The sequence below is a fragment of the Gopherus evgoodei genome, chromosome 9 (genome assembly GCF_007399415.2).
Source record: "Gopherus evgoodei ecotype Sinaloan lineage chromosome 9, rGopEvg1_v1.p, whole genome shotgun sequence".
NCBI lineage: Eukaryota > Metazoa > Chordata > Testudines > Testudinidae > Gopherus > Gopherus evgoodei.
In genome coordinates, this window is record NC_044330.1 from 32464748 (window position 1) to 32490007 (window position 25260).

Here is a 25260-nt window from a genome sequence, read left to right on the forward strand (position 1 = left end):
ACCCCAAATGAATCCATTTTACTCTGTATAAAGCTTATACAGGGTAAACGCATAAATTGTCCACCCTCTATAACACTGATAGAGAGATATGCACAGCTGTTTGCTCCCCCAGGTATTAATCACTTACTCTGGTTAATTAATAAGAAAAAGGGTTTTTATTAAGTATAAAAAGTAGAATTTAAGTGGTTTCAAGTAATAACAGACAGAGAAAAGTAAGTTACCAAGTAAAATAAAACAAAACACTCAAGTCTATGCCTAATACATTTAAGAAACTGAATACAGGTAAATCTCACCCTCAGAGATGTGCCAATAAGCATCTTTCACAGACTAGACTCCTTTCTAGTCTGGGCCTAATCCTTTCCCCTGGTACAGTCCTCGTTCTAGCTCAGATGGTAGCTAGGGGATTTTTCATGACTGCAGCCCCCTTTGTTCTGTTCCACCTCCTTATATAGCTTTGGAACAAGGCAGGAATCTTTTGTCTTTCTGGGTCCCCAGCCATCCTTCTACATGGAGAAGCACCAGGTTTAAGATGGATTACAGTACCAGGTGACATGGTCACATGTCCCATGAGACTCCAAGCCTCCATTCTTCCTGGCCTGACTCACAGGAAGTCTTGCAAGTGAACAGAGCCATTTACAACCAATTGTCCTAGTTGATGGGAGCCATCAAGATTCCAAACCACCATTAATAGTCCACACTTTGCATAATTACAATAGGACCTCAGAGTTATATTTCATATGTCTAGTTTCAGGTACAAGAATGATACATTTATATAAATAGGATGAACATACTCAGTAGATTATAAGCTTTGTAATGATACCTTACAAGAGACCTTTTGCATGAAGCATATTCCAGTTACATTATATTCACACTCATTAGCATATTTTCATAAAATCACATGGAGTGCTACGTCACAGGTGTATCTTCAAAATGTTGACTTCCAGAGGAGAATTTGCATCCCCCTCAGTCAAGATACTTATGAGGAAATCCACTTTACACATAATGTTCTAAAAAGACCTTTGAACTCCCTAATACCTTCCAGAGATTGCATTAATCTTCTCTTCCTGCTAAAGAAGTCCCATGCAATCTCACAATAGAACACAGACATTTGCATTTCTAATACAATGTACCGCAAGGGTATTAACTCTAATTCAATAAGGTTTAGGTTAATTCAATAAGCTTCATTCTGGATATTACAGGATATTGTCAGTCTGCCACAGCTCTCAGCTATCAGTCTATGGCCTGACCGAACCCCAGCCATTTCCCTCTGGCTTGCTGCACCAACTGCCTGCCCCAAGTGGCTAACTTCTCAAAAGACATACCCTTCCGGATGTCTAAAAACATAATATTATAATTAAAACCCTAGTTTTAATGATGTCATAATTATGTTGTGGTTTTGTTATTACTGTTGTCTGTTAGAGTTTGTTTCTAATTTCAAATGTATAAAAGGAGTGTTTTAACCCTACTCATCATCATCTTCTGCTCACAAGGGGCTTCCATTACAATAATTGTCCCCGTCAGTTAGTGAAACAGCATTAAAGTCTGTCACTACTTTGGATAGTTCCAAGATAATGCCAAAATATGCTCATTCCACTGCTACAACAAGCCTCTGGCTGGTCAATGGATTTTCCTTTAAATCCATCTAAGGTAGTTATTAGTTACTGTCCATCTAGTCAAACAGGTTCACCCTTAGATTCTGAAGTGAGTAACTAATTCAATAAAACAGAAGAACAACACAATTATTTTTAAAAGTTAGTTAACAATATGATTAGGATTGTCAGACTGATTCAGTTAAAATATAAAACCAGCCCAAACTTCCACCTCATCTATCCCATACAAACCACTTTTAGAAATTCAGAACAGGCTTGGTTTTTTAACTGTTTTATCTCTCAGTTCTTCATTGAGTTGGGTTTGGGACTGGAATTAGAAGAACTGAAAACCCCAGTGAAAGTTTCCCTGGATGACATTCTCATGCAGTACCAGAAATCTCAACACAGAGCAAGAGATTTAGAGCAGTCTCGGAGAGGGTTAAATTAGCCACCCAGTTTTAGATGTATTTCCCTCCCCTCATTATTATGTTGCTCTCTTCCACTACACCAAAATCCTGGTTCTTTGGGGTTCATTTATCAGTCAATTTGATACAAAAAGAGAAAAGAAATCTGACTTTTTCATTTGTGTCATATGTACAGACCTAAGGAAAGGCACTGGTGTTTCACTTTGCCTAATATGTATTAGTCACTTTGTTTATACTACATTAGGTCATTCAACCTAATGCAGGTAGAAATGTAGGCCTCTCACTTGGGTCTAAACTCATAAGGTGCTTTTGTGCTTCCAGTATTTACTTGATTACTTTCAGAATTTGCAACAGTACTATTCAAGTGGTCCTAGTTCATCTTCTTTCTCCTCATTATTGTTAAGGTAGTCTGGAAAGGAGAAAAAAATGTTATTCTGCCATTCCTTCCCTTCCACTTCTTTATGAGAGTTAAAGAAAGCCTGACAGGGTGTATTTCGTCAGCACTTTTTATTACCTTACCAACATCAGGAATAGAAAATCTTGTCTTAACTGGTTTCACTAGGGAACTCCATAGAGGACTAGAAAGCTGGAGTGGGATCTCTCAGCCCTCAGTTTTAGGGCATTTGAAGTTTTTCTTCAAAGTGTTTGTCGGGTTTTTTACTGTTCATTTTTGGAATGAGAGGAAACTTCATCTTTGCAGTCACTGTACTTTCAGTATTATTTGTCCTGTACCAAAGTGCCTAGGAACCTGAGGTGCCTAGAGTCCGGAACAGGCACTTCTATCAAATAGTTATAAATTGAAATAATTCAGTCAATCAGGAATGAAATAATCAGGCTCCCTAGAACTCTTGATTCAAATGCCAGCAGGGTTGACTCAGCCTCTCATCTCAGTATCATACACTTTACTTTCTGGTCTTTTGGGTGGCACCTTAAAATGCTAGGACCATTCTTTTCAAAACTTGGGTGCCTAAATCGAGGTGCCAGAGTCCATATTCAGGCACCTAAACAGGAGTGACAAGTAACTTTTTCAGAAATGCTAAGATACTACTCTCCACAACTACCCTGGGAGCTGCAATTGCTCAGGACCTCTGAAAATCAAGCCACATACTGAGGGATTTAAATAAAAATGTAAGTGCCTAACTTCAGACAATCCCAGCTGAAAATTTTGCTTTTAACATCCTTTCTGCTCTGCAAGAGCATTCAAGGTCCCATGGCTTTTCAAATGGAAGTAAGGGTTTACCTTGATGTCCGTGGCCAAAGTATCCTCTCCCGTTATGAGGGACCAGTGTGCCGTGTGCCAGTTGTGCACCTAGCTGCCTTCATCCTCCATTTCACTGGTGCTGTCTGAATTGATGGGGGATGAACAGCGCTGTAAAAATTCAAAATATTATTGGCTGTTCCTCTACCTTCCTGTTGCTCCTGTGTCTCTTTTCTTTTCTTTTTTCCCCCCTTCCTGCTACTTCCTCACCATGTCTTAGGAATCCTCTAAAACTCTGCTCCAGGAGAGGAAGAAAGTTAGTTGCACTGTGCATAAACATGATAGGGCTTAAATCCTGGCCATATTGAAATCAAAACACTCATTGACATCCATACTGCTGACTTTTCATTCCAGGATTTTAAATACCTTAGATGGTGAGAGTCTAACTCTCTTGGGTTTGTTTTAAAGTTTGTTCCTAAATAAGCTGGGAAATTAAAATCAGCACCATATTAAAAAAACAAAGGCCTATCTTCTCATATAAATTCTCATTATTTATAGGGCTGTCAAGCGATTAAAAAAATGATACAAATGTTTAGCATCTCTGGCACGTAAATACCTTGCAACTGCAGCTACACAAGTGCCATGCAAATGCCTGTTCTCACTTTCAGGTGACATTGTAAATAAGAAGCAGGCAACGGTATCGCCGGTAAATGTAAACAAACTTGTTTGTCTTAGTGATTGGCTGAACAAGAAGTAGGTCTGAGTGGACTTATAGGCTCTAAAGTTTTACATTGTTTTGATTTTGAGTGCAGTTATGTAACAACAACAAAAATCTACATTTGTAAGTTGCACTTTCACAATAAAGAGATTGCACTACAGTACTTGTATGGAGTACTGTGAATTGAAAAATACTATTTATTTTATCATTTTTACAGTGCAAATATTTGTAATAAAAATAATATAAAGTGAGTACTGTACACTTTGTATTCTGTGCTGTATAGAAATCAATAGATTTGAAAATGCAGAAAAACGCAAAAATATTTAATACATTTCAATTGATATTCTATTGTTTAACTGTGCGATTTATTGTGATTAATTTTTTTAAACGTAATTTTTTTTTAGTTAATTGCATGAGTTAAGTGCGATTAATCAACAGCCTTAGTTATTTATGCATGATTCTTACTGCTAAGCAGCTTACCCTAGAAATGAAGAGTTTTACACTACTATGTTGTAAGGATTCATTATTCTTTACTTTTTGCCCCATAGTATCAAGGTTTGCAGGCTATGGCTTCAAATTCAAATCTGCTTTCTGTGATTTTGAAGCCTCTAATTGAAAGAGAATAAGTAAAGTGATTAGAATGTAATAGAGGTATTCCAGAAACCTGCAAAAATGGAAGTAGTCTTTATTCACTGTATTTTAATTTAAAACAGTCAGACATAAGTAACAAAGAGTCCTGTGGCACCTTTTAGACGAACAGACGTATTGGAGCACAAGCTTTCATTGGTGAATACCCACTTTGTCAGTCATGTGGGATAAGTAGTTTTCATCAACTATTGATTTATCAGTATCCTTAATTTCATGATTGTATATCCCTCTCAACAATGACTGCAGGGGGTTTTAAAGGCTCTCTCGCACCTTCAAATCTCTCATGATACCCAGTACAATCAATATTGTTCCCCTGGTTGATGCTGGATTATTGAAGGGCTTTCTGTCCTACTTTGATGTCATGCAGAAGTGTAGACCCTTGAGATTTAACCCATAGAGAGCTGGCATTTTTCCAAATAGCTAGCTACATCAATGCAACAAGAGAATGCTTACTGGTACCTACAATACTTGGGGGTTAATATAGAATGTTTAAGAATTTAATGGAGAACTACTTTTTATGGCATAAAGGAAATAATATTGGTAGGGAAAATTTTTATGCTCAATCTCTGTTAACATTAATGGTTTACAAAGGCTCATCAGAAAAAAAAAAAAAAGGGTGCACAGAATGCACTTCCATGACAGAAACAGTTTAAACACACAGGAGAGTGCTATCTATTGCTAGACTGCTTATTCATTTTAAACACGTAACTTCAAACAATCACTTTTAAAGCTGTCTTTCCTGAGAAGTCTCATTGGCCTGAAGGATGTCCAGACAGAGCGTGGTTTACCGAACTAAAGCTTAAATCAGATGTGCAAGCTGCTGATGCACTGCTGCTATTGTAATTTACTATTCAATAAAAAACGTTGGCATCCTGGGTTTAATTCTGCTGTAAGATACGCTGGAGTTATTTCAAATTTTACATGAGTGATTTATTGGGGTTGTTACCTTTATATCTGTAAAATCTCTTTAACAGGTCTATAAATTTTGCAGAAAGGTAAGTGTGGGAGATTGTAAACTAGATGTTTTGATCTAATGCAGAGAAAATGTTTTGTTTCTACCAGGTATCTTCATTACATTGAAATGAGCCCAAGTATAATTATGTGGTAACCTCAAGGAAAGTGCTGATGTTTTACAAGCACTTTCTTAAGGGCTAATTTGGTTTATACTGTGGGGAAGAAAAAATGTATGCGCAGTTCTTTGAGGATGACTTCATTTGAACCAACTAATTCCTGCAAACACAATAATGCCCTGGACTCTGATCCTGAATGCACTTACACTTGCATAATGTTACTCACCTGAGTCATCCCTTTGATATCAAAGTGGCTAGTCAGACAAGCAAAGTTAGGCATGTGCATACTCATAGGATCAGGACCTTAGTGCTCAATGAGCAGAGAAATTTTGAAAAGGGCCATTCTTGGAAACAGCCTAGATGTAGGCACATGATCATGGGTGCTCAAACAAAAAGGGGTATTTTCAAAGCTAACTCTGGCTGATGCTGCGGTTCTTAAAATTTGCTGGAGGTCCCTCAGTGTGCAAGGAGATTACAAACTTATGCAGAAGATGACCACTAGGGTTGCCACCTTTCTAATTGCTGGTAACTGGACCCCCAAAGGCCCCACACTCTTTGCCTCTTCCCCCAAGGCCCTGCCCCCTGTTGCTTGCTCCTCTCCCCTTTTTCTCCCATTGCTCGCTGGATCGTCTCCACCTCTCTTCCTCCCACCAGCTGGGCTCCCTCTGCTCCGGGGCTGGGACAGGAGCTATTGCACCCTGACAAGCAGCCTGCCTGCAGCTAGGAGATAGCCTTGGCTGAGCAGGGGCTGATGCAGGTTAATGACCTGTGTCCTACCCTCCCTGCCCCTCACGGTAACCAGACTTTTGGTGTCCGGTCAGTACATCTAACCGGACACTGCCAGGTTCCCTTTTTGACCAGACTTTCCAGTTGAAAACTGGGCACCTGGCAACCCTAATGAGTACAGGGTAATGAAATGTTCAAAATCTTTCTGCTTTTGTATGATTTAGTTTCTGCCGCCTTCTGATCCCCATTTCAAGATGTCATTAATACACCCCACCTCTAAGATAGCTGCATACACAGCCGCTATCCTTTCATGTGGGATCTAGGCCAGTTCCACACAGAACAAGAACTCCTCCAGTTTCAGATGTGAAGAAAAGCTCCTTATCTAGAATAGGGATGAAGATGGGGAATGGGGGAGCATGGATTCCACACGCTCTGTATAACTCCTATGGAGAGTGCTCTTTGAGATCTGTATTCAGTTGTGGCAGGAGAGGAATGTGAAGCATATAGTTATAGTGGGTGGGAAAGTGTGGCTGCACAGATGCTGGATGGGATAAAGTTAGTATGTACCATGCTCTCTCTGGGCACCCTCCAGGCCAATGAGATGTACCAGAAAAGACTGCTTTAAAAGTGATTGTTTAAAGTTGTTTAAAAAAAATAAGCAGCCTAGTAAAAGACAGCACTCTCCTGTGTGTTTAAACTGTTTCCACCATGAAAACACATCCTACCATTGCAAGCTGTCAGACTTGACAGATAATTGGCCTGATTTTTATCATTGTTTATTACTAAATAGTATATAGGACCATGGTACTTTACAGGGATGCAAGAAGAGGCTGAGGAAAGGCCAAGGTGAAGATAATGTGAGTACGTTGTGACATGGGATGCTAACAGACACAGTAAAGGGCCACATGGATTTCTTTAAAGCTGCCCATAATATCATAGCTCCTAAAGTACCTTGAATCAGGAAGAAACATAGTGGATGTTGTCAGGAAAGGAGGTGAGATCATAGCAGAAAGCCTGACAGATGTCATAGAACTGAGTGGAAAATGAATCCTGAACTGTCTCCAGACAAGCAGCCTTGGACTGAACAAAGAGGGTTGGAAATAAGAGGTGAGAGATCAGAGAGATTTAGGCTGGTAAGAACCTTGAGGGCAACAGTGAGGAGCTTGAATTTAAGGCAAGTGGGAAGGAATTTTAGGAGGTGTTGAACTGATCTGGTTTTAGCAAAGCCTATTTGCCTTCATAAAAATATAGGACAATGGAGTGGCTGATGGGAGTTTGGTTACCACATAAAGGTTAATTTAACTTCAGAAATCATGTTTGTCAAATACAGCAATAATTGATCATTTGTCTTTAAACTCTAAATGGTTTTTAGCAAACAGGGAGTGCAAGTATCATTGCATTGAAACACAAGGCTGCCCTCCTCTCATCCCAACAGCTAAGCTAAATTTCAGAATATGAATCCTGTGATGAAGTTCATAAATAAAATATCAGGGAAAATGAGGTACATAACAGAGATCTTTCCCGAAGAGAAGCAGAATCATATCCCCCCAAAAAATGAAAGAATAAAGGTAAATAAAAGTGATAGGTCTGGGCCATAGAGTTTTGCTATGGATCCAAACTCTTCCAGTGCCTGGGGTTGTTTGGACTCCCATTTTGGATTTGGCCCCATCTCCAGTTTTTTGCTATTGAAATTCATTCTGACCAAAGCACAGAGGTTTCTCATTGTCATATTACAAGATGTGTTCTCTATTATATGGGCGTGACAATATTTGCTTGAATGATGCAGCACTGAATATGGAACACAGAATGTGTGCTCAATATAATTGATGGCGCTGCCACTGCATGCAAAACTATCTTGCATCATGGCACTGCATTATATGGGTCTTTACTGCCAATATTTGTTTTAAATTGTTTTGCCTTTGTTAGTCCTCACTGACTGGGTAGTTGTTATTTATTTTTAGCCCCACAAACATATTACAAAAAACACATAAATCCCAACGAAGCTGTAAAGAGTAATGTATCCATAGTAATCTTAGTAGAGTGGATTTATATATGCTTGTATGCAGAATTTACAAACTTAGGCCCTGATTCTTCATTGGATTTGCTAGCACTGACTCCCAAGCCCACAGTGAGTCCCACTGGCCTCAGTAGGTTTCTGCACTGAAGAAGACGGGTGTGTAAAGTTCTCTGCTTCTGTACTCTGTTGTTGCTTTGGGGATACTGTCTATAGTTTCTCCAGGTATGGAAGCAGACTGAAGATTTATGTTTTATATTTTCCCTTTAAAGCTAATTGTCTCCTGATGCTATCAGGACCATCCCCTCAAGACAAATAGATTTATTGGTCTGTTTCACAGAAGAAACCCTGTTATAACAATTAAATTATTTGCCATTCTTGTGTAACGTGTTTAAATGATTCCTTAAATAGATTGGTTTGAAGTGAGAATTTGACTGCTGTGTCCAAATGGTCCAATTTACAAGACTCTTGAGGTTTTATCATAGATAATTTTTTTTTTTAGTTCGTCTTAAAAAATCACACTTCTGTCTGAAATTTTATTGCCACAAGTAATACCTATGATTGCTATAACTGAATGAGATTAGGGAGAAAGTTGTGTGCGTGTGCATGCGTGCACACATATGACTGCACTTTATGTATAGTCAGTTTCACTGTATTCACTTGAATAGTCAAGGGCCCAATTCAGTTCCCATTGAAGCCAGTGTAAAATGAAGTGTCGTGCTTCCATTGCCTTCAGTGGAGTCGGACTGAGACCAGTTAGCCAGTTTTTCCTTGTTTGCGTGGGACTTTCATATGGCAATAAAGGGGAGGAAAACATGTAAAAATACAAGAAAAGGTCATTGTAAAATTACAACCATTGCCACGGAAACTCAGCAAATAGTGTAATAACAAACTATTTTCATAGTTTAGTGAAACTCTTCAGAAAGACTGGATTTCAAGTTGTCAGTGTCCCTGTAATCTAATGTGCTTGTTTTCCAAGTTAATGTAGACTCTGACAAACACCAGCCAGTTACAGAGACGAGTCATAATAATGGTTTTTGTTTCTCTTTGTTTCAGTTGTTCGAGTTCATGAATTTCTTGGCTGAGAATGTCATCTTCTGTTACATGGGGCTTGCGCTATTCACATTCCAAAATCATATATTTAATGCTCTCTTTATATTTGGGGCATTTGTATCCTTTGCTTTTGGAATCTTCAACAATGACTATTTGGGATGAAAAAAATTAAAATAAACGAAAGTCTTTTTAAAATGCTAAAAAAAATTCTTTGTAGTTCAAATTGAAGAGGAAGGCAGGCAATTGGCTTTGTTTTAATATGTACATTTCAGTAACTCTCTTAACGGACCTAAGGAGATGATTTGTTGGCATGCACTGTAACATTTTGCAGACCTGTTGCAATGTGCAAAGATTAAGGCAAATCTCTCATTTCTTATATTCTTTTTACATACATGGAACTACCACTGATGTTGATGTCATATAGGCCAAGACATGGAGGTTTTGCCCTTAGTTCTTTCATGTTTCCTCAGTGCTAGGTACCAGTCTGGAACGCCACACAATGACTCCTTTCTGCTCCCCCTCCCCCGAACAAAAGCCCTTTGCTTGTCACTTTTTGATGAATTGCAGTAACTTCACAAGCAGGGACTTTAGTGCTTGCTTGATTGCGTTCACTTTTATATTTAACTTCCAAATTGATATTAAAAGCCAAATTATGACTCTCCTCGTACAGGTTATTTTAGAGGGCAGAAAGGCCTCAAGGAGTCTGGTACCCCGATAACTACACAGAGGCAAGTATAATATGACTGCCCCAAACCTAAGCAATGGAGAACTGCTACAGCTGACAGCAGCAAAGAGACTATGACCAATGATGCCCTCTTGTTGTGGGCCAAGAAGCTGGTGCAAGGCTATGCTAGATTGACATACAGGGGTTATGTGATCTACAAGTGTAGTAACTGCTGTTGATGTGTGTGCTCTCCCAAGCCCCCAATGGCACTGTGCCTGCTCCTGGACTCTGCAGGCATAATATTTCCAGATACTCAGATGCATCACCTCCTCTTTCATCCACAGCATGTCTCAGGCTCTTACAGCCATAACTGAGCCCTAGGATTCACAAGGAGGGGTAGGAAGGAACCTCTTTATAGCAAGGTTTCTATATAGAATTAGTTATGATTTTTTGGTCCTGATTTTTCTAAAATAGCTATTCAAGAAACACAGAAGGATAATATAAAAATCCCTTTCTAAAGTCTACAAAAGAAAAAAAAGAAAGAGGTGAAGGTAAAGATACAGCCCACATGAACTGTGAGGAAATAAGAGTGTAATCATGCCCAAAAGTACATCTATCCTTCCAAAATTGCCGTTGAAGGAGATAATGCCATTTCTGTTGGAATAATTTATGGTGTGCATTTTACTGAAGGGTTGAAGATGTAGTCATATGTGATGAGTCAATGCACAGTGAGTGAAGTGACATATAGGATAAGGAGCTCAAAACTAAGATGTTTGGAGACAGCCAAACTCTGCCCTTCCATGGGTTCATAATGAAAATGTGGCTGGATATCTAAAATCATGCTCAGACATTTAATATTGTGTTTATTCTAACTTCATGTTCAAGATATTCATCTGGAGAAAGTTTGTTAGCTCAGTTTTCCTGTTTCTCCCCCACCATTTTCCTCAGCATCTCACATTTAACAATATAGGTGGCAATTTTCATAGCAAGAGCATGTAACGTATACCCACTTTCTTTCATTCTGAATTTGGGTCGAAAACAAAAGATTCCCAGGAACTTTCAACACATGATGATGTTTTCAGGTAAGTGCCACTGTACTTTTGTATCTACATTTTCTAACACCTGACATAGAATAAAGACAGAGAAAGTTATTTTCTGGCAGGGAGACAAAAGGTCTAGATATGCACGGCAGGCTGAGCCAAAGCCCACTGAAGTCAACGGACAGACTGGATAGTTCCAGGATCATTTAGGTGCTTGTGTGTAAATGTGTATTAATGACTTTAGTTATCTATAGATCAGAATAATATTAGAAACCCATTGCTTAGGTGACCCATCTCAAAACTCATTGTCCATCCTTTCCTATTTTGGGAATATTTTGTTCCAGTATTAGCCACCCAAACTACTCCTGGTAGCATGCTTACGTTACACGCAAGGAAATTAATTTCCTGTACTTTAGCTTTCTGAAGGTGATTGGTATTCATAGATACCCACTCACCAATCATGTGGCCTCCCACAACTCTCCCTAACTGAAAGATCATTTTTACTCTGAAGAGTGACTGAAAATAACAGCTTTTTATTCAATAGGCCTGCTCCTTCTACGGATTCAGTCTGATATCTGATTGCTTTACTTACTAAACTAAAGTTGTACTGATTTTAATTCCTATTAGTACTGCATAACCAAATCAGCTCTGGAGAGGGTGCTGAATTCTATTCTAATTTGTGCATCATCCACAAATTTGTTAAATCCCAACTGCAATCTCTTTATTCCCAGACATAGATGAGGCAGAAGTATCACAGCTTGACTCTTGGATTCTAGGGAAGGTTTGTAGGATTGGCAGTTAGAACAAAAAAACATTTTCCATTTGTTAAATGAGCTCATTTGACCATTGAGGGAGATGAATATGGAACCTACAGAGCCATTTTTGCAAAGTTGCTTTCCAGAGTGAAACCATACCCCAGGCAAGTTTCTGAAACGTTCTTCCAAAGCAGGGAGGAAGTCAGAGCCACTGTCTTCCTTTTTCTCATATAAATTTTATTGCATGAATTTTGCTTGGTCAGCCCTGGATATAAAGTGTTCTACTTGTCCACAAAACAGAACAGAAGTAGCTATAATGCGCACTTCCCCGTACTTCTCCATCCATCGGTCTCATTTCTGACTTGAAAGAACTGCGCCTTTAGTGTCAGCTCTTCTCAATTTAACTCAAGGAACTCATGAGAGGAACTGTAATGAATTCTGCAAAGCCTCGTAAACCAAAGAGTAGATACAGGAGACTTATTTTTTTTAAACCGCTTACCACCAAATTTATCCAGACTTTATGATGGAGTATACACAGGGCCAGCTCCAGTGTTTTTGCTGCCCCAAGCGGCAGGGGGGAAAAAAATAAATGAAGCCGCGATCGGTACTTCTACCGCTGCCACTGAGGGACCCGCTGCTGAAGAGCCGGACGTGCCCTTTTCCTTTGGCCGCCCCAAGCACCTACTTGCTGCGCTGGTGCTTGGAGCCGGCCCTGAGTATGCCACACTGGGCTGGAAGAGCTTAAATAACAATACTGGGTCCAGCTTGCCCCGTCCTCCAGTCCTGCAGAGCATGTTCCAACTGGGCAGGGTTGAAAAGGGAGCAACCCAGGTGAGAAGGGAGAGGCTGAGAAGGAGGACAGACCTACCCCGAGGATCCTGGCAGATGGGCAGGAGAAGCCTCTCTGAGAGAGTAGGACTATATGTTAAGCCTGGTTGGGGTTGACAGTTTGGTTTATTTTCCTTTTACCTTGTTTGGGACCAGAAACTGAGGGAAGAAAACAATGGTCGAAAGTGACCCAGTTGTAACTGCCTGTCTTTTTCCAAGATCTCTATTCATCTTTAGCTGTGCTTTCCTGTTTTTCCCAATCTGTGATTTAGCCAGTGGGATGCTCTCTGCAAAGGTGTATAGTTCTAGCTTCTTCTGATCTTTAATCTTATTTATTTTGCTTCCTTTTCTGTACCTAATTCCCTTACCTGAAATAAGCAAACAGAAAATAACAAACCAGTAACCGCTTTGTCTGTTCTCCAGCCACCACACTTAAAACTCACTACAAGTACCTCAAAGCAATCAGCTGTGCACAGATCCTGCTTGACTATGCCACTGTGATGGGTTGGATCGCAGAAACCCCCTTGAGAGCTGCCAACTGATGTGCCAAGGCTACCTCTGCTCCTTTTTTCCCTGCCAGCTCAGGACTCCAGCACCCTGTCTTGCTGAGCCAGACACTCCCGTCTGCTCCTACAAAGACCTAGGGTCTGAATTACTTACTCGAAAGCTGCAGGTTTACCTGAAAACAGCTCACAGAAGTGTGCTTATCTTTAGCACTCAAATGCCCAACTCTCAATGGGGTCTAAACCCAAATAAATCCATTTTATCCTGTATAAAGCTTATGCAGGGTAAACTCATAAATTGTTCTATGACACTGCTAGAGAGATATGCACAGTTGTTTGCTCTCCCTGGTATTAATACATACTCTGAGTTAATTAATAAGTAAAAAGTGAATTTATTAAATACAGAAAGTAGGATTTAAGTGGTTCCAAGTAGTAACAGACAGAATAAAGTAAGTCACCAAGCAAAATAAAACAAAATGTGCAAATCTATGTCTAATCAAACTGAATACAGATAATCTCACCCTCAGAGATGTTTTAGTAAGTTTTTTCTCAGACTGGACACCTTCCAGGCCTGGGCACAATTCTTTCCCCTGGTATAGCTTTTGTCCCAGCTCAGGTGGTAGCTAGGGGATTGTTCATGGTGGCTTCTCTCCCCCTTTGTTCTCTTCCACCCTTTATATAATCTTTTGCATAAGGCGGGAATCTTTTTGTCCCTCTCTAAGTAACCACCCCCTCCTTCTCAATGGAAAGACACCAGGTTAAAGATGGATTACAGATCAGGTGACATGATCACATGTCACTGCAAGACTTCATTGCCCACTTGTCAGCACACAGGTATACAGGAAGACTTACACGTAAAACACAGCCATTTGCAAACAATGGTCCCAGTTAATGGGAGTAATCAAGATTCCAAACCATCATTAATGGCTCCCACTTTACATAATTATAGTAGGGTCTCAGAGTTATATTTTATATTTCTAGTTTCAGATACAAGAATGATACATTTATACAAATAGGATGATTACACTGAGTAGATTATAAGCTTTATAATGATACCATATTCCAATTACATTATATTCACTTATTATTAAATTTTTATAAAACCATACAGACTGCACAACGTCCTTGGAGAGTTCCTTCCACTGAGCTTTATCACAGGGAGGGGGTGATACACCCTATTGAATGTTTGAGCTGTGAGAAGTAAAACCACTTAGAAGGGAGCTGAGAAAGATCCTCCTTTCAATAAACTCTGTGTGCGTCTGTGCATGTGTGTGTGTGTGTGTGTGTCTAAAATAGCTTAATTCTGACTATCTGTTAAGTATTAAGCTTCTTCTTACAAAAAGAGAGGTATCTTAGCAAACGTTTTGCCAACATAAGTGCTAGTGTAGACATAGCCTTAATCATTTGAATTGCTGAAGTGTTTTCTAAATGGAAGTTGCTTGAAAAGATGATTTGTTTATAGAGTGGAGACAATACACACAGCTGTGAAAGCTTTCACCAAGGTATAGAACAAATAACTCACTGCAGCTCTGACTGGCTCCTAACTGATAGACAAAGAAGCTTTCATTCCTCAGGCAGAGCAGCCATAAGTGCTAATTAGACTTCTTTAGAAGCAAACCGAAGTAGCTAAAATACTGAATAAAACATAAAAAGCTGTTGTCCTTAACTAAATAAGAATTGCTCAAGAATTGCAGCTATTACAAGAGATGTGACTTTTAGTCCCATTACTGACTTCTCCCTAGGACAGGGATGGGAAAACTTTTTGACCCAAGGGCCACATCTGGGGGGGAAATTGCATGCAGGGCCGTGAATGTAGGGCTGGGGGAGGGGGTTGGAGTGTGGGAAGGAGTGCAGTGTGCAGGAAGGGGCTCAGGGCAAAGGGTTGGGGCAGAAGAGGGGTGTGGGGTATACAAGGGGGCTCAGGGAAGGGGGTTGGGGTGAAGGAGGGGGTGCAGAGTGCGGGGGGCTTGGAGTAGGGGTGCAGGGAGGGGTGCAGGGAGGAGTGCAGGAGGGGCTCAGGGCAAGCAGTTATGGTGCAGGAGGGTTCGGGGTGCAGGCTCCAGTCCAACACCGCTTACCTGGAGTGGGTCCAAGCTTGCAGCAGCGCGCATCGGGGCCAGGGCAGGCTCCCTGGCTGCCCTGGCCCCGCACTGCACCACTCCCAAAAGAGGCCGGCATCACGTCCCCACAGTCCTTGGGGGAGGGGAAGGTGACAGAGGGCTTCACGCGCTGCCATCACCTGTGGATACCTCCCCTGAAGCTCCCATTAGCCATGGTTCCCTGTTCCCGACCAATGGAAGCCATGGGGGGCAGTGCCGCAGGGACGTGATGCCGGCTGCTTCCAGGAGCGGCGCGGGGCTCGCTACACCATAGGGGTGGCAATCCCGTAGGCTGGATCCAAAGCCCTGATGGGCCGGATCCAGCCCGCAGGCCATAGTTTGCCCACCTCTGCCCTATGAGTTAGTACACAAGCTGTTTGTGGACAGAAACATGTTATGAGCAAGGTTCCACCAGAGTTTCTGAAGCAGTACTGAACACACTCTGCTCCTGCCTACTCATGGAGTTAAACCATCATCTACATCCATTGCTGAGAGTATCATTGTTATCAAAGGTTGAGCCTGGGATTTTCAAAAGTGCTCATATTGGCCTAATTGCTCACTGATGTCAATGAGGGATTTACCTTTGACTTCAGTAGGAGCAAAGTGAGGTCAACCGTGAGTGCTTTCAAAAGTCTCACCCTAAATTTTCTCGAGTAGACAAAGTTCCGATTTTCTTCCTACTTCTCTGCCCTCTCACTCCTTCTTCTGTGACCACATAAACTATGTTGCCTGACATGGCCAGGAGCTAAATGCTAATCAGTCATAATCATTACAACTTGATTACAGACTCAATAAAATTAAACAGCAAAAAACATTGCAATATTTAAGGTCGCTATCCTCACAGCTCATGAAATCTCTGAACTAAATGTGTACAGGTCAGATATGCCACTGTATATAAACATCTTTAACTCTATTCCTGTATCCCTGTCTGGCCTTACATCCCTCTCACTCCCCTGAGATCGTAACCAATGTGGGCTACAAATTCCCACAAAGCACCATGCATGTGCTGCCTACAGCTCATAGACCCAATCATAGACTATCCTCCTGCTCACCCACCCATTCATTATGCTAAGCATCTTACTCTTCATATCCAGACCAGCTATTTGGCCCTCCTCTATCCCATCTGTGTTCCTTGATGAGAGGATCTGTTACAAGGTTCTCTACTCTTTTCCTTGTGGCTCACCTGAGGATTAGCTATTGACCAGCCTCCTCTTACTGTTGTTCACCCTTTGCATGCTTCTTTCTCTCTCTGGACTTGGCTGCTGCTGCTTCTTCTTTGTGATGTAGCCCTCAGTCCAGGTCATTATAGTTTTCCCTTTCTGGGATATCAAAGTTTCTCCATACAAACTATCTCAGTTAGTCTTCTAGTTCACTGCTAAGACTGCCACTTTCCTAGGCCACGTCCAGACTAGATATTAAAATCGATTTTAGATACGCAACTTCAGCTACGGGAATAACGTAGCTGAAGTCGAATTTCTAAAATCGAGGTACTCACCCATCTGGACGGCGCTGCATCGATGTCCGCGGGTCTCCGTGTCGATTCCGGAACTCCGTTCGGGTTGATGGAGTTCCGGAATCGATGTAAGCGCGCTTGGGGATCGATACATCGCGTCCAGACTAGACGCGATATATCGATCCCCGAGCAAACGATTTTAACCCGCCGATGCCGCGGGTTAGTCTGGACGAGGGCCTAGTGGTGGGAGGAACACAGGCCTGCCCACTACTCCAGATTCCAGTTCAGAGACCCCTGAATCCATGGCCAAGTCTGCACTGTCCCAAGCCTGGCTGTTATTTCCCTGAGCTGTTTCCTACTCCACCATCTCTCTGGGTATACCCGTCCCTCAGGGCCAGGTTCACAGAGCATCTACTTTCCCTCTGGGTTTTCTCTTTTTCCCTCTCTAAGCCTAGTGAGTGACTGCAGCCTCCTTTGGCCCTCACTGCATGGCATTATGTGAGCTGGTCCTGTTTCTGCTCAGCTGGACTCCATCCTTAATCAGGGATTGCTTATCAAGCCTAGTTCTCCTCCAGGTGTGGTCTAACTGATTAATGAATCCCTTCTGAGCCTCATTGACCCTTTCAATGCTAGTGTGGGATGAACACCCCATCACACAGCTATAACATATCACATCTTGTTTTCCATACACAGACAACAGAGACCAGAAACAACTTTCCCCTATCCATTGTTCCACTAGGAGGCAAAATGCCCTAGTCTACCCCATTTCCCCATAGTACATGTACTGAAAATCCCACTGTACTGGACCTTCTTTGTTCTGTTTTCTACTGTAAGTCAGAGACCCCACTTTCCACATATATACCATAGATTCATCTTTCTCACACACTCTCTCTCTTTCTTGTGTGCACACATTCACGTGCACGCGCGCGCGCGCGCGCACACACACACACACACACTCACTCCTTGTTCTGCAAAGCTTTGAAGTATCTCAGGTTTCCCATTTCTCCTTCTCCTGCATAGACTTTCTAAATTACCAGTTGGGCCCACCAGGGGCATGTGCAGAAATTTAACGTTGACCTCTTTTGGGGGGACACATTCTGTGCCTCCCTGCCCCGGGTCTGGCAGGAGCTAGCTCTTCCCTTCCTCCTACTTCCCACCCCCTGCTCCAAAAGGAGCTCGCTCTTCCCTCCCTTCCTCCACCCCCCTCCTAGACTAAGGGAACCAGATCTGCATATAATATTCCATATGCTGTTGCACTAGGGCTATGGAGAGCAGCACTAACACCTCCCTAGTTTTACATGAGGTCTTTTGTGTTGGTGTTCAACTGGTGACACTCTTCCCAGTGAGTCAGTAATAAACCAACACCCAGATATGGTGTATAGGGTAGATAAAAAGTAAAAACAAGCACTCCCAAGAGCCAGAGATGTTAAATCTGGTGTCACTGACTAATTTCAATTGAGATTATTCCATTTTGTGATGCTTCTGCTTTTGATTTGATACAGAATCCTTCATTTGCTGTACAAAATGCTACATACTGTTGCTGTGTGCTGTTAAATGGCTTCCATGTTCTACTCCAAAGATAACTACATTTCTGCAGTGGGTGAAATGTTCCCCATATAAACCTTACCCACCTTGCAAAGGTGATTGATGTGAGGCTTAATTTGTTAATATTTGCAAAGTGCTTTGTGTCCTTCACAGGAATTGTATTCATTTAAATATTTTCTTTGCATTTTCCGCATTGATTATTCGTTTTTCAAGAAAAATACAAAAAAGATTAAAGATAACAGGAAAGCATTAGGGAAGTTCAAAGTATTTCTATTATGCAGCCACGAATAGTGCTTTAGTTCTTGTTTTTTTGTCTTTTGTAATGTATCATACTATGAGGTCCTTTTTGTTTGCTTATTACACCCTAGGGGGCTTTTTTCAACTCAGCTGTTTCCCCCCATTTGTATCTTTTGCTATTTATTCAGTCTCTATAGGTGGATAAATTTTACATTTATTGTAACATTTCAAGTGCCATGCTATATAATAGTTTTAAAACAGCATTTATTCTGCATCTTCTATTACCGGCATTTAAATCTTTCTTTAAAAACTACTTATTAGTCTTTATTGCTTGTGCTTGTTCTTAGCACAAAAATGATTTTTAAAATATTATATTTCACTTGGCCATAAACAAGAAATGTCCTAATGGACCACATTCTGATAACTATTACTTAATTCCATCAATGGGACTACACAAAGGATTACAGTGCTACTTAACATGAATAAAGGTGTCACAGTCTGGCTGTTGGAGATTATTCCTGACATAAAGAACTATATGGATATAAAACAAATGTCTGATTAGTCTGTAAATATCAGAATGGTTTCATTGTGAAAATCTGCAAAGCTGATTATGTGTGTGTGAAGCACCATCAGATCAATTAAATGTGATTCAGTGTCTGTTACTGAAAGAGTCACAGTCTATTTGTCTGTAGTGTTTACAACTTTAATACATAATTTCTGCTTTTTTGTTTGTTTGAAATATGAGGCCATGTTCAAAAAATGTTTTTTATCACTTGAGAAATTTTAAATAGGGGGAGGGCTTCCCACTGGTAACACAAACAGCTTTTCTTTTCTCCTTTTTTTCCTTTTATTGTTTAATTTGAACTGCGATTTCCCGATATCTAATTCCTCATTGAAGACTAGTTGCTTTGACATGTTTGCAGGAATTTGCTTTACAAGTAGTTGTGTTATAGACATGTACACAAACAAAATCCTCCAGCCGAAGTAAGTTCATCAGAATCTCGGGAGGCCAGGGTGCTGGAATTAGAGGTGCTACTGCACCCCCTGGTTTGAAGTGGTTTCCATAGATACAGGGTTGATAGTTTTGCTCAATGGCTTCCAGCACCCTTACTATACAAATTATTCCAACACCACTGCTGGAGGCAGCAACATTTCATTCCCTGTAGCAACATGAATCTTCAGGCCAGATGTCCTTATTTGGGCAGAAGACACCAGCATGGTGGAAGCTATTATAGCAGCCATGGATGAGAGGAACATTCTGTTTCTCCCCCATTGATATTTAGGCCCATTTGTTTAGGTTTTTCACAAAGAATAGGACTGGGGCTGGAAAGAGTGAAATGGTTTTATGTCCAAGCATATTAAGTTGCCATGCATGTCTCTTTTCTCTCCCAGGTTTACGTGGTGCAATAGCGTTTGCACTGGCTATTCGGGACACAGAATCTCAATCCAAACAAATGATGTTTACCACAACGCTGCTTATTGTGTTTTTCACAGTCTGGGTTTTTGGTGGGGGCACCACGCCGATGCTCACATGGCTTCAGATCAGGTTAGTGTTATCTGACAATTATTTAATACTGTAAAATAATAGGATGACTATGGCCAACCCCTGGACTTTTCAATACTCATTGTTCTCAATAGAGATGGTTACAAGCCACAAAGCTTGGATCTGGCTCTGAAAGTCTCCAAACTTCAACAAGGTATGGCTCTAATGCTCTCCTTCAGATCCATCCGATAGGGATGGGTCCAAGCCACCAAGGACAAAGTGCTGGGGGGTTGAGGGAAAGAGAGAGTTGGTCCAAATGTCTAATTCAAGCCTATCTCTGATTCTTAAAGGTGTGTTTTTCTACTGTTCTTTAAACTCACTATTATCATTAAATGCTGACTTAGGGCTTGTCTACATCAGAAAGTTGCAGCGCTGGTGAGGGAGTTACAGCGCTGCAACTTAGGAGGTGTACACATCTGCAGGGCACCACCAGCGCTGCAACTCCCTGTTTGCAGCGCTGGCCGTACTCCCGTTTTGTCTCGGGTGTAGAGGATCCAGCGCTGGTGATCCAGCGCTGGTAATCAAGTATAGACACTTACCAGCGCTTTTCTTGACCTCCGTGGAATAAGCAGGTATCCCAGCATCACCGAGGAAGCCTCTGGTAATCAAACTGGTCTCCTTCCCCAGCTTGCTCTCGCGTTCCCCGAACCCCGAGCAAGCAGGTCTCCTTCCCTGAGGTTTGCAGGGGGGTTCCGGGAACGCGAGAGCAAACCGCGGCGAAGCTGGTCTCCTTTCCCGGTTTGCTCTCGCATTCCCGGAACCCCCGAGCAAGCAGGTCTCCTTCCCTGCGGTTTGCTGGGTGGTTCCGGGAACGCGAGAGCAAACCGCGGCAAAGCTGGTCTCCTTCCCCGGTTTGCTCTCTCGTTCCCCGAACCCCGAGCAAGCAGGTCTCCTTCCCTGCGGTTTGCTGGGTGGTTCCGGGAACGCGAGAGCAAACCGCGGCGAAGCTGGTCTCCTTCCCCGGTTTGCTCTCTCGTTCCCCGAACCCCGAGCAAGCAGGTCTCCTTCCCTGCGGTTTGCTGGGTGGTTCCGGGAACGCGAGAGCAAACCGCGGCGAAGCTGGTCTCCTTTCCCGGTTTGCTCTCGCGTTCCCGGAACCCCCGAGCAAGCAGGTCTCCTTCCCTGCGGTTTGCAGGGTGGTTCGGGGAACGCGAGAGCAAACCGCGGCGAAGCTGGTCTCCTTCCCCGGTTTGCTCTCTCGTTCCCCGAACCCCGAGCAAGCAGGTCTCCTTCCCTGCGGTTTGCTGGGTGGTTCCGGAAACGCGAGAGCAAACCGCGGCGAAGCTGGTCTCCTTCCCCGGTTTGCTCTCTCGTTCCCCGAACCCCGAGCAAGCAGGTCTCCTTCCCTGCGGTTTGCTGGGTGGTTCCGGGAACGCGAGAGCAAACCGCGGCAAAGCTGGTCTCCTTTCCCGGTTTGCTCTCGCGTTCCCGGAACCCCCGAGCAAGCAGGTCTCCTTCCCTGCGGTTTGCAGGGGGGTTCGGGGAACGCGAGAGCAAACCGCGGCGAAGCTGGTCTCCTTCCCCGGTTTGCTCTCTCGTTCCCCGAACCCCGAGCAAGCAGGTCTCCTTCCCTGCGGTTTGCTGGGTGGTTCCGGGAACGCAAGAGCAAACCGCGGCGAAGCTGGTCTCCTTTCCCGGTTTGCTCTCGCGTTCCCGGAACCCCCGAGCAAGCAGGCCTCCTTCCCTGCGGTTTGCAGGGTGGTTCGGGGAATGCGAGAGCAAACCGCGGCGAAGCTGGTCTCACCCCCCTTGAAGCCGCCCAACAGCGCTGCAGTGTGGCCACATCTAACACCACTTGCAGCGCTGGTTGCTGTAAGTGTGGCCACTCTGCAGCGCTGGCCCTATACAGCTGTACTAATACAGCTGTAACAACCAGCGCTGCAAAATTTTAGATGTAGACATGGCCAAAGTGTGCTTGGCACTATATGAGATTAAAAGATACAGATAGAAAAACAGTTCCTGCCCTAATCAAAAACTTGTTCACAAAAATGCCAAACATTATTTCAATGCTTATCAAAGCCCCTTCCTGGAAACTTACATAGCCATGCTAGTGACACAGACGGGCAGATAGCAAAATGTATGCAAGAAATGTGCTCACCTAGGTTGTTAGGGGACAATGGCAGAATCTCTTGGAAATGTGCGCACACATATACACACACGCTCTTATGTCAACATCAGGAAGAAGGGAATCATAATTTTATGTATTTAAGATTGTTTAATTTCTAATTGCAAAAGAAGGGATATTTACTCAGAAATGTGATGTGCACTTTGATTGAATGCTAATGAGCATTTTGTATAATGGGTACAGCATATTTGCTATTTCTATTTGGAGCTCATTTCAAGAAATGGGATGGCTTAAGTGTGATGGACCAAATCCTCTCTTCAGTTTCTCTCATGCAACCCTATCCCTAAATGGGGCTGCACAGGTGTGGCTGAGGACAGCCTTTAGCCCAGTACATATTATGACATACCTCTCACTATTTCCTCTGGTCATCTTTGATTCTTTGGTGTCAAAATTGAAGGACACTATGTATGAGCTGATTGCTAAGCACAATGCATTCCTTCTCAGAGGTTATCATGCTCTTCAAAGCTCTGACAGGGAAAAACAGAGAGACATCCGTGTGCTATGGGAGACACAAGTACATTGTGCCATGAGGCAGAACAGGCAAAATTTTAAATTATTCTTAAGAGGAGTGCTCAGTGGTGACCACCTCTGTGTAAGGAGGTTTAATATCCACTGTCTTTCAATTCCTGTTGTCTCTCCTTTCTATAAAATGCCGGCAAACACTTCTGTGGTTAATTCTAAGGTGAGCTGGTGTAAGGGCAGGGAGGTCTCCCTGGCATGCCCTCTGTGGTCAAGCACCATGCTGCAGGTGAGCCCTTGCTTCAGCTTCCCCTCACCCAAGGTATAAATAAGTCCAAAGAGGCCTTTCTATTATTTATTTAACAGAAAAGACCAACACAAAAAGCTTCAATTATCTACTGCACTGGAAACTCTCCACCCCTGGCTTAACCAGTCTTATGTCTCGCCCCTCCTGCCTGGAACTTGGGCCTGTGCTGGGCATTCTTCTGGAAGCCAGTCTTCCCCAACCAGTGTTTCACTCTCCACTGAACCAGTGGTCATCCCTTAGTAGCTCCCCAGGCCCCTCACCCACTGTATTCTCTTGAGCTGCTCTGGTCCCTTGCCTGGGAGCACTTTCTCTTTAGGCTTGTTCCTGCTCTCCGTGAACCTCTGCTCTCCTGGGAGGTTCCTACCCGGCCCCCCCACAGTAGATCCTCTCTCCTCAGGTGGCTTCCTCTGTTCTGGGGCTTCCTGAGTGAGCCCTTATCAGCCTGTATTAGGCCCAGGTACTCCTTGCCTAATTAACTGTCAGCCAGCTACTTGGGCAATTAACTATCCACTGGTGCAGGGGTGGCCAACCAGAGCCACATGCGACTCTTCGGAAGTTAATAAGTGGCTCTTTGTATAGGCACGGACTCTGGGGCTGGAGCTACAGGCACCAACTTTCCAATGTGCTCACTGCTTAACCCTTGGCTCTGCCACAGGCCATGCCCTCACTCCACACTTTCCCACCCCATCCCCTGAGCCTGCTATACCCTCTCTCCTCCCCCGAGCCTCCTACACACCACGAAATAGCTGATCGGGAGGTGCTGGGGTGGGGAGCTGATGTGGGGCTGCTGACGTATTATTGTGGCTCTTTGGCAATGTACATTGGTAAATTCTGTCAAGTATCAGAGGGGTAGCCATGTTAGTCTGGATCTGTAAAAAGCAACAAAGATTCCTATGGCACCTTATAGACTAACAGATGTATTGGAGCATAAGCTTTCGTGGGTGAATACCCACTTTGTCAGATGCATGGTAAATTCTGGTTTCTTCTCAGGCTCAGGTTGGCCACCCCTGCTGTACAGAATGCTGTATCCATACATGTTCCATTCTCAACCTTCTCTTTTCCTCATTTTACATTCCAGGTTTATTTTGTGCATTGATATCTTGTCCATTGTAAAGGTGTTCCCTCTGACCTAAGCTAATACAGACATTCTGTCTCTTAGTTTATTGACCGATTTACCTAACTTCATTAACACAGACATTCTGTTCCCATCTCCATTTCGATTCTGCTGATCCATTTAACTCCATAATCCTGTCTCCCAAGACAGGAGGCCTCACTCACGTCTAATTACTAATAATCAAGCCAGGCCTACATTTAGCTGAGCCTGTCACAGGTAGGCTGGATGCTTGGATCCCACCCTCCCAAAAGGCCAGTTCCTGTAACTGCTGGGTTGTTTTTTTGTTTGTTTTAACTGAGAACCCATGAATGGAGGGTATTTTTGTTCATCTTGAGGGAGTTGTTACATAAGCTACCTGAAATAACCTGTTTATAGTCTGTGTATAGCTCAAGAGCACAGAGAAGGCTGTAATCTTCCTCCGGTTGTAGTTATGGATACAGTTTTGGACACCAGAGGGACAAACAACAATCACAGTTTTCTGTTGTTAGTCAGGAACATGCTGTTGGTTGTGCTTCTACTTAGATAATTCTCAACCAAGGATATGTCTACAGTTTGAGCTGGGGGTGTGATTTCCATCTTGAGGAGACATAGCATGCTAAAAATAGAGTGTAGCTGTGACAGGAAGGACTAGCTACTACAAATACATACCTAGCATCTCGGATGGCTATGTACTCAAGGTACTAGCCCCTCCGCTACTCAGACTGCTGTGACAACTTCTATTTTTAGCATGCTAGCTTGATAAAAGCTAGCTTGAGTGTGTCATCTCGAGCTGGGAATCACAGCCCACCTCGAATTGTAGACATATCCTAAGTGAGAAGGACTCCTGCCCTTGGAAGTAGATTTAAGAAGTTCAGGGATGGGTCCAGATTACTTCCAGGCTCCCTCTTAGAAAATAGGTTGGTAGCAGTAGCAGAACAAGAGGTGAGATATTATAGTCAACATTTTCAAAGGGGAGCCACTGATTCTGAGGGTCCCAGTTCATAGGTAACTGTAACAGGCACGGAGAGATAGGTAACTGTAACAGGCTAGGAGATCCAAGCCAGGTCCCTGTTAGCCCAGCTCCACTTAAAAGGGGGATTAGTTAGGACTGGCCAGGAAGGCTACACCCTAATCAGCTGAGGAGATGCACCTGGGGGCCTGAGTGCCC

At 42.9% G+C, this 25260-nt stretch overlaps 1 protein-coding gene across 1 annotated transcript in view; it reads left to right on the plus strand.

Annotated features, from left to right (window-relative positions):
- The window catches only part of SLC9A9 (solute carrier family 9 member A9), a 340359-nt gene that overhangs the window by 189916 nt on the left and 125183 nt on the right, over positions 1-25260 (plus strand). The window contains exons 10-12 of the mRNA XM_030575042.1: positions 9445-9558; positions 11076-11187; positions 19958-20111. Of these exons, the coding sequence (XP_030430902.1) occupies positions 9445-9558; positions 11076-11187; positions 19958-20111 (380 nt within the window). The remainder of the gene's footprint in view (positions 1-9444; positions 9559-11075; positions 11188-19957; positions 20112-25260) is intronic.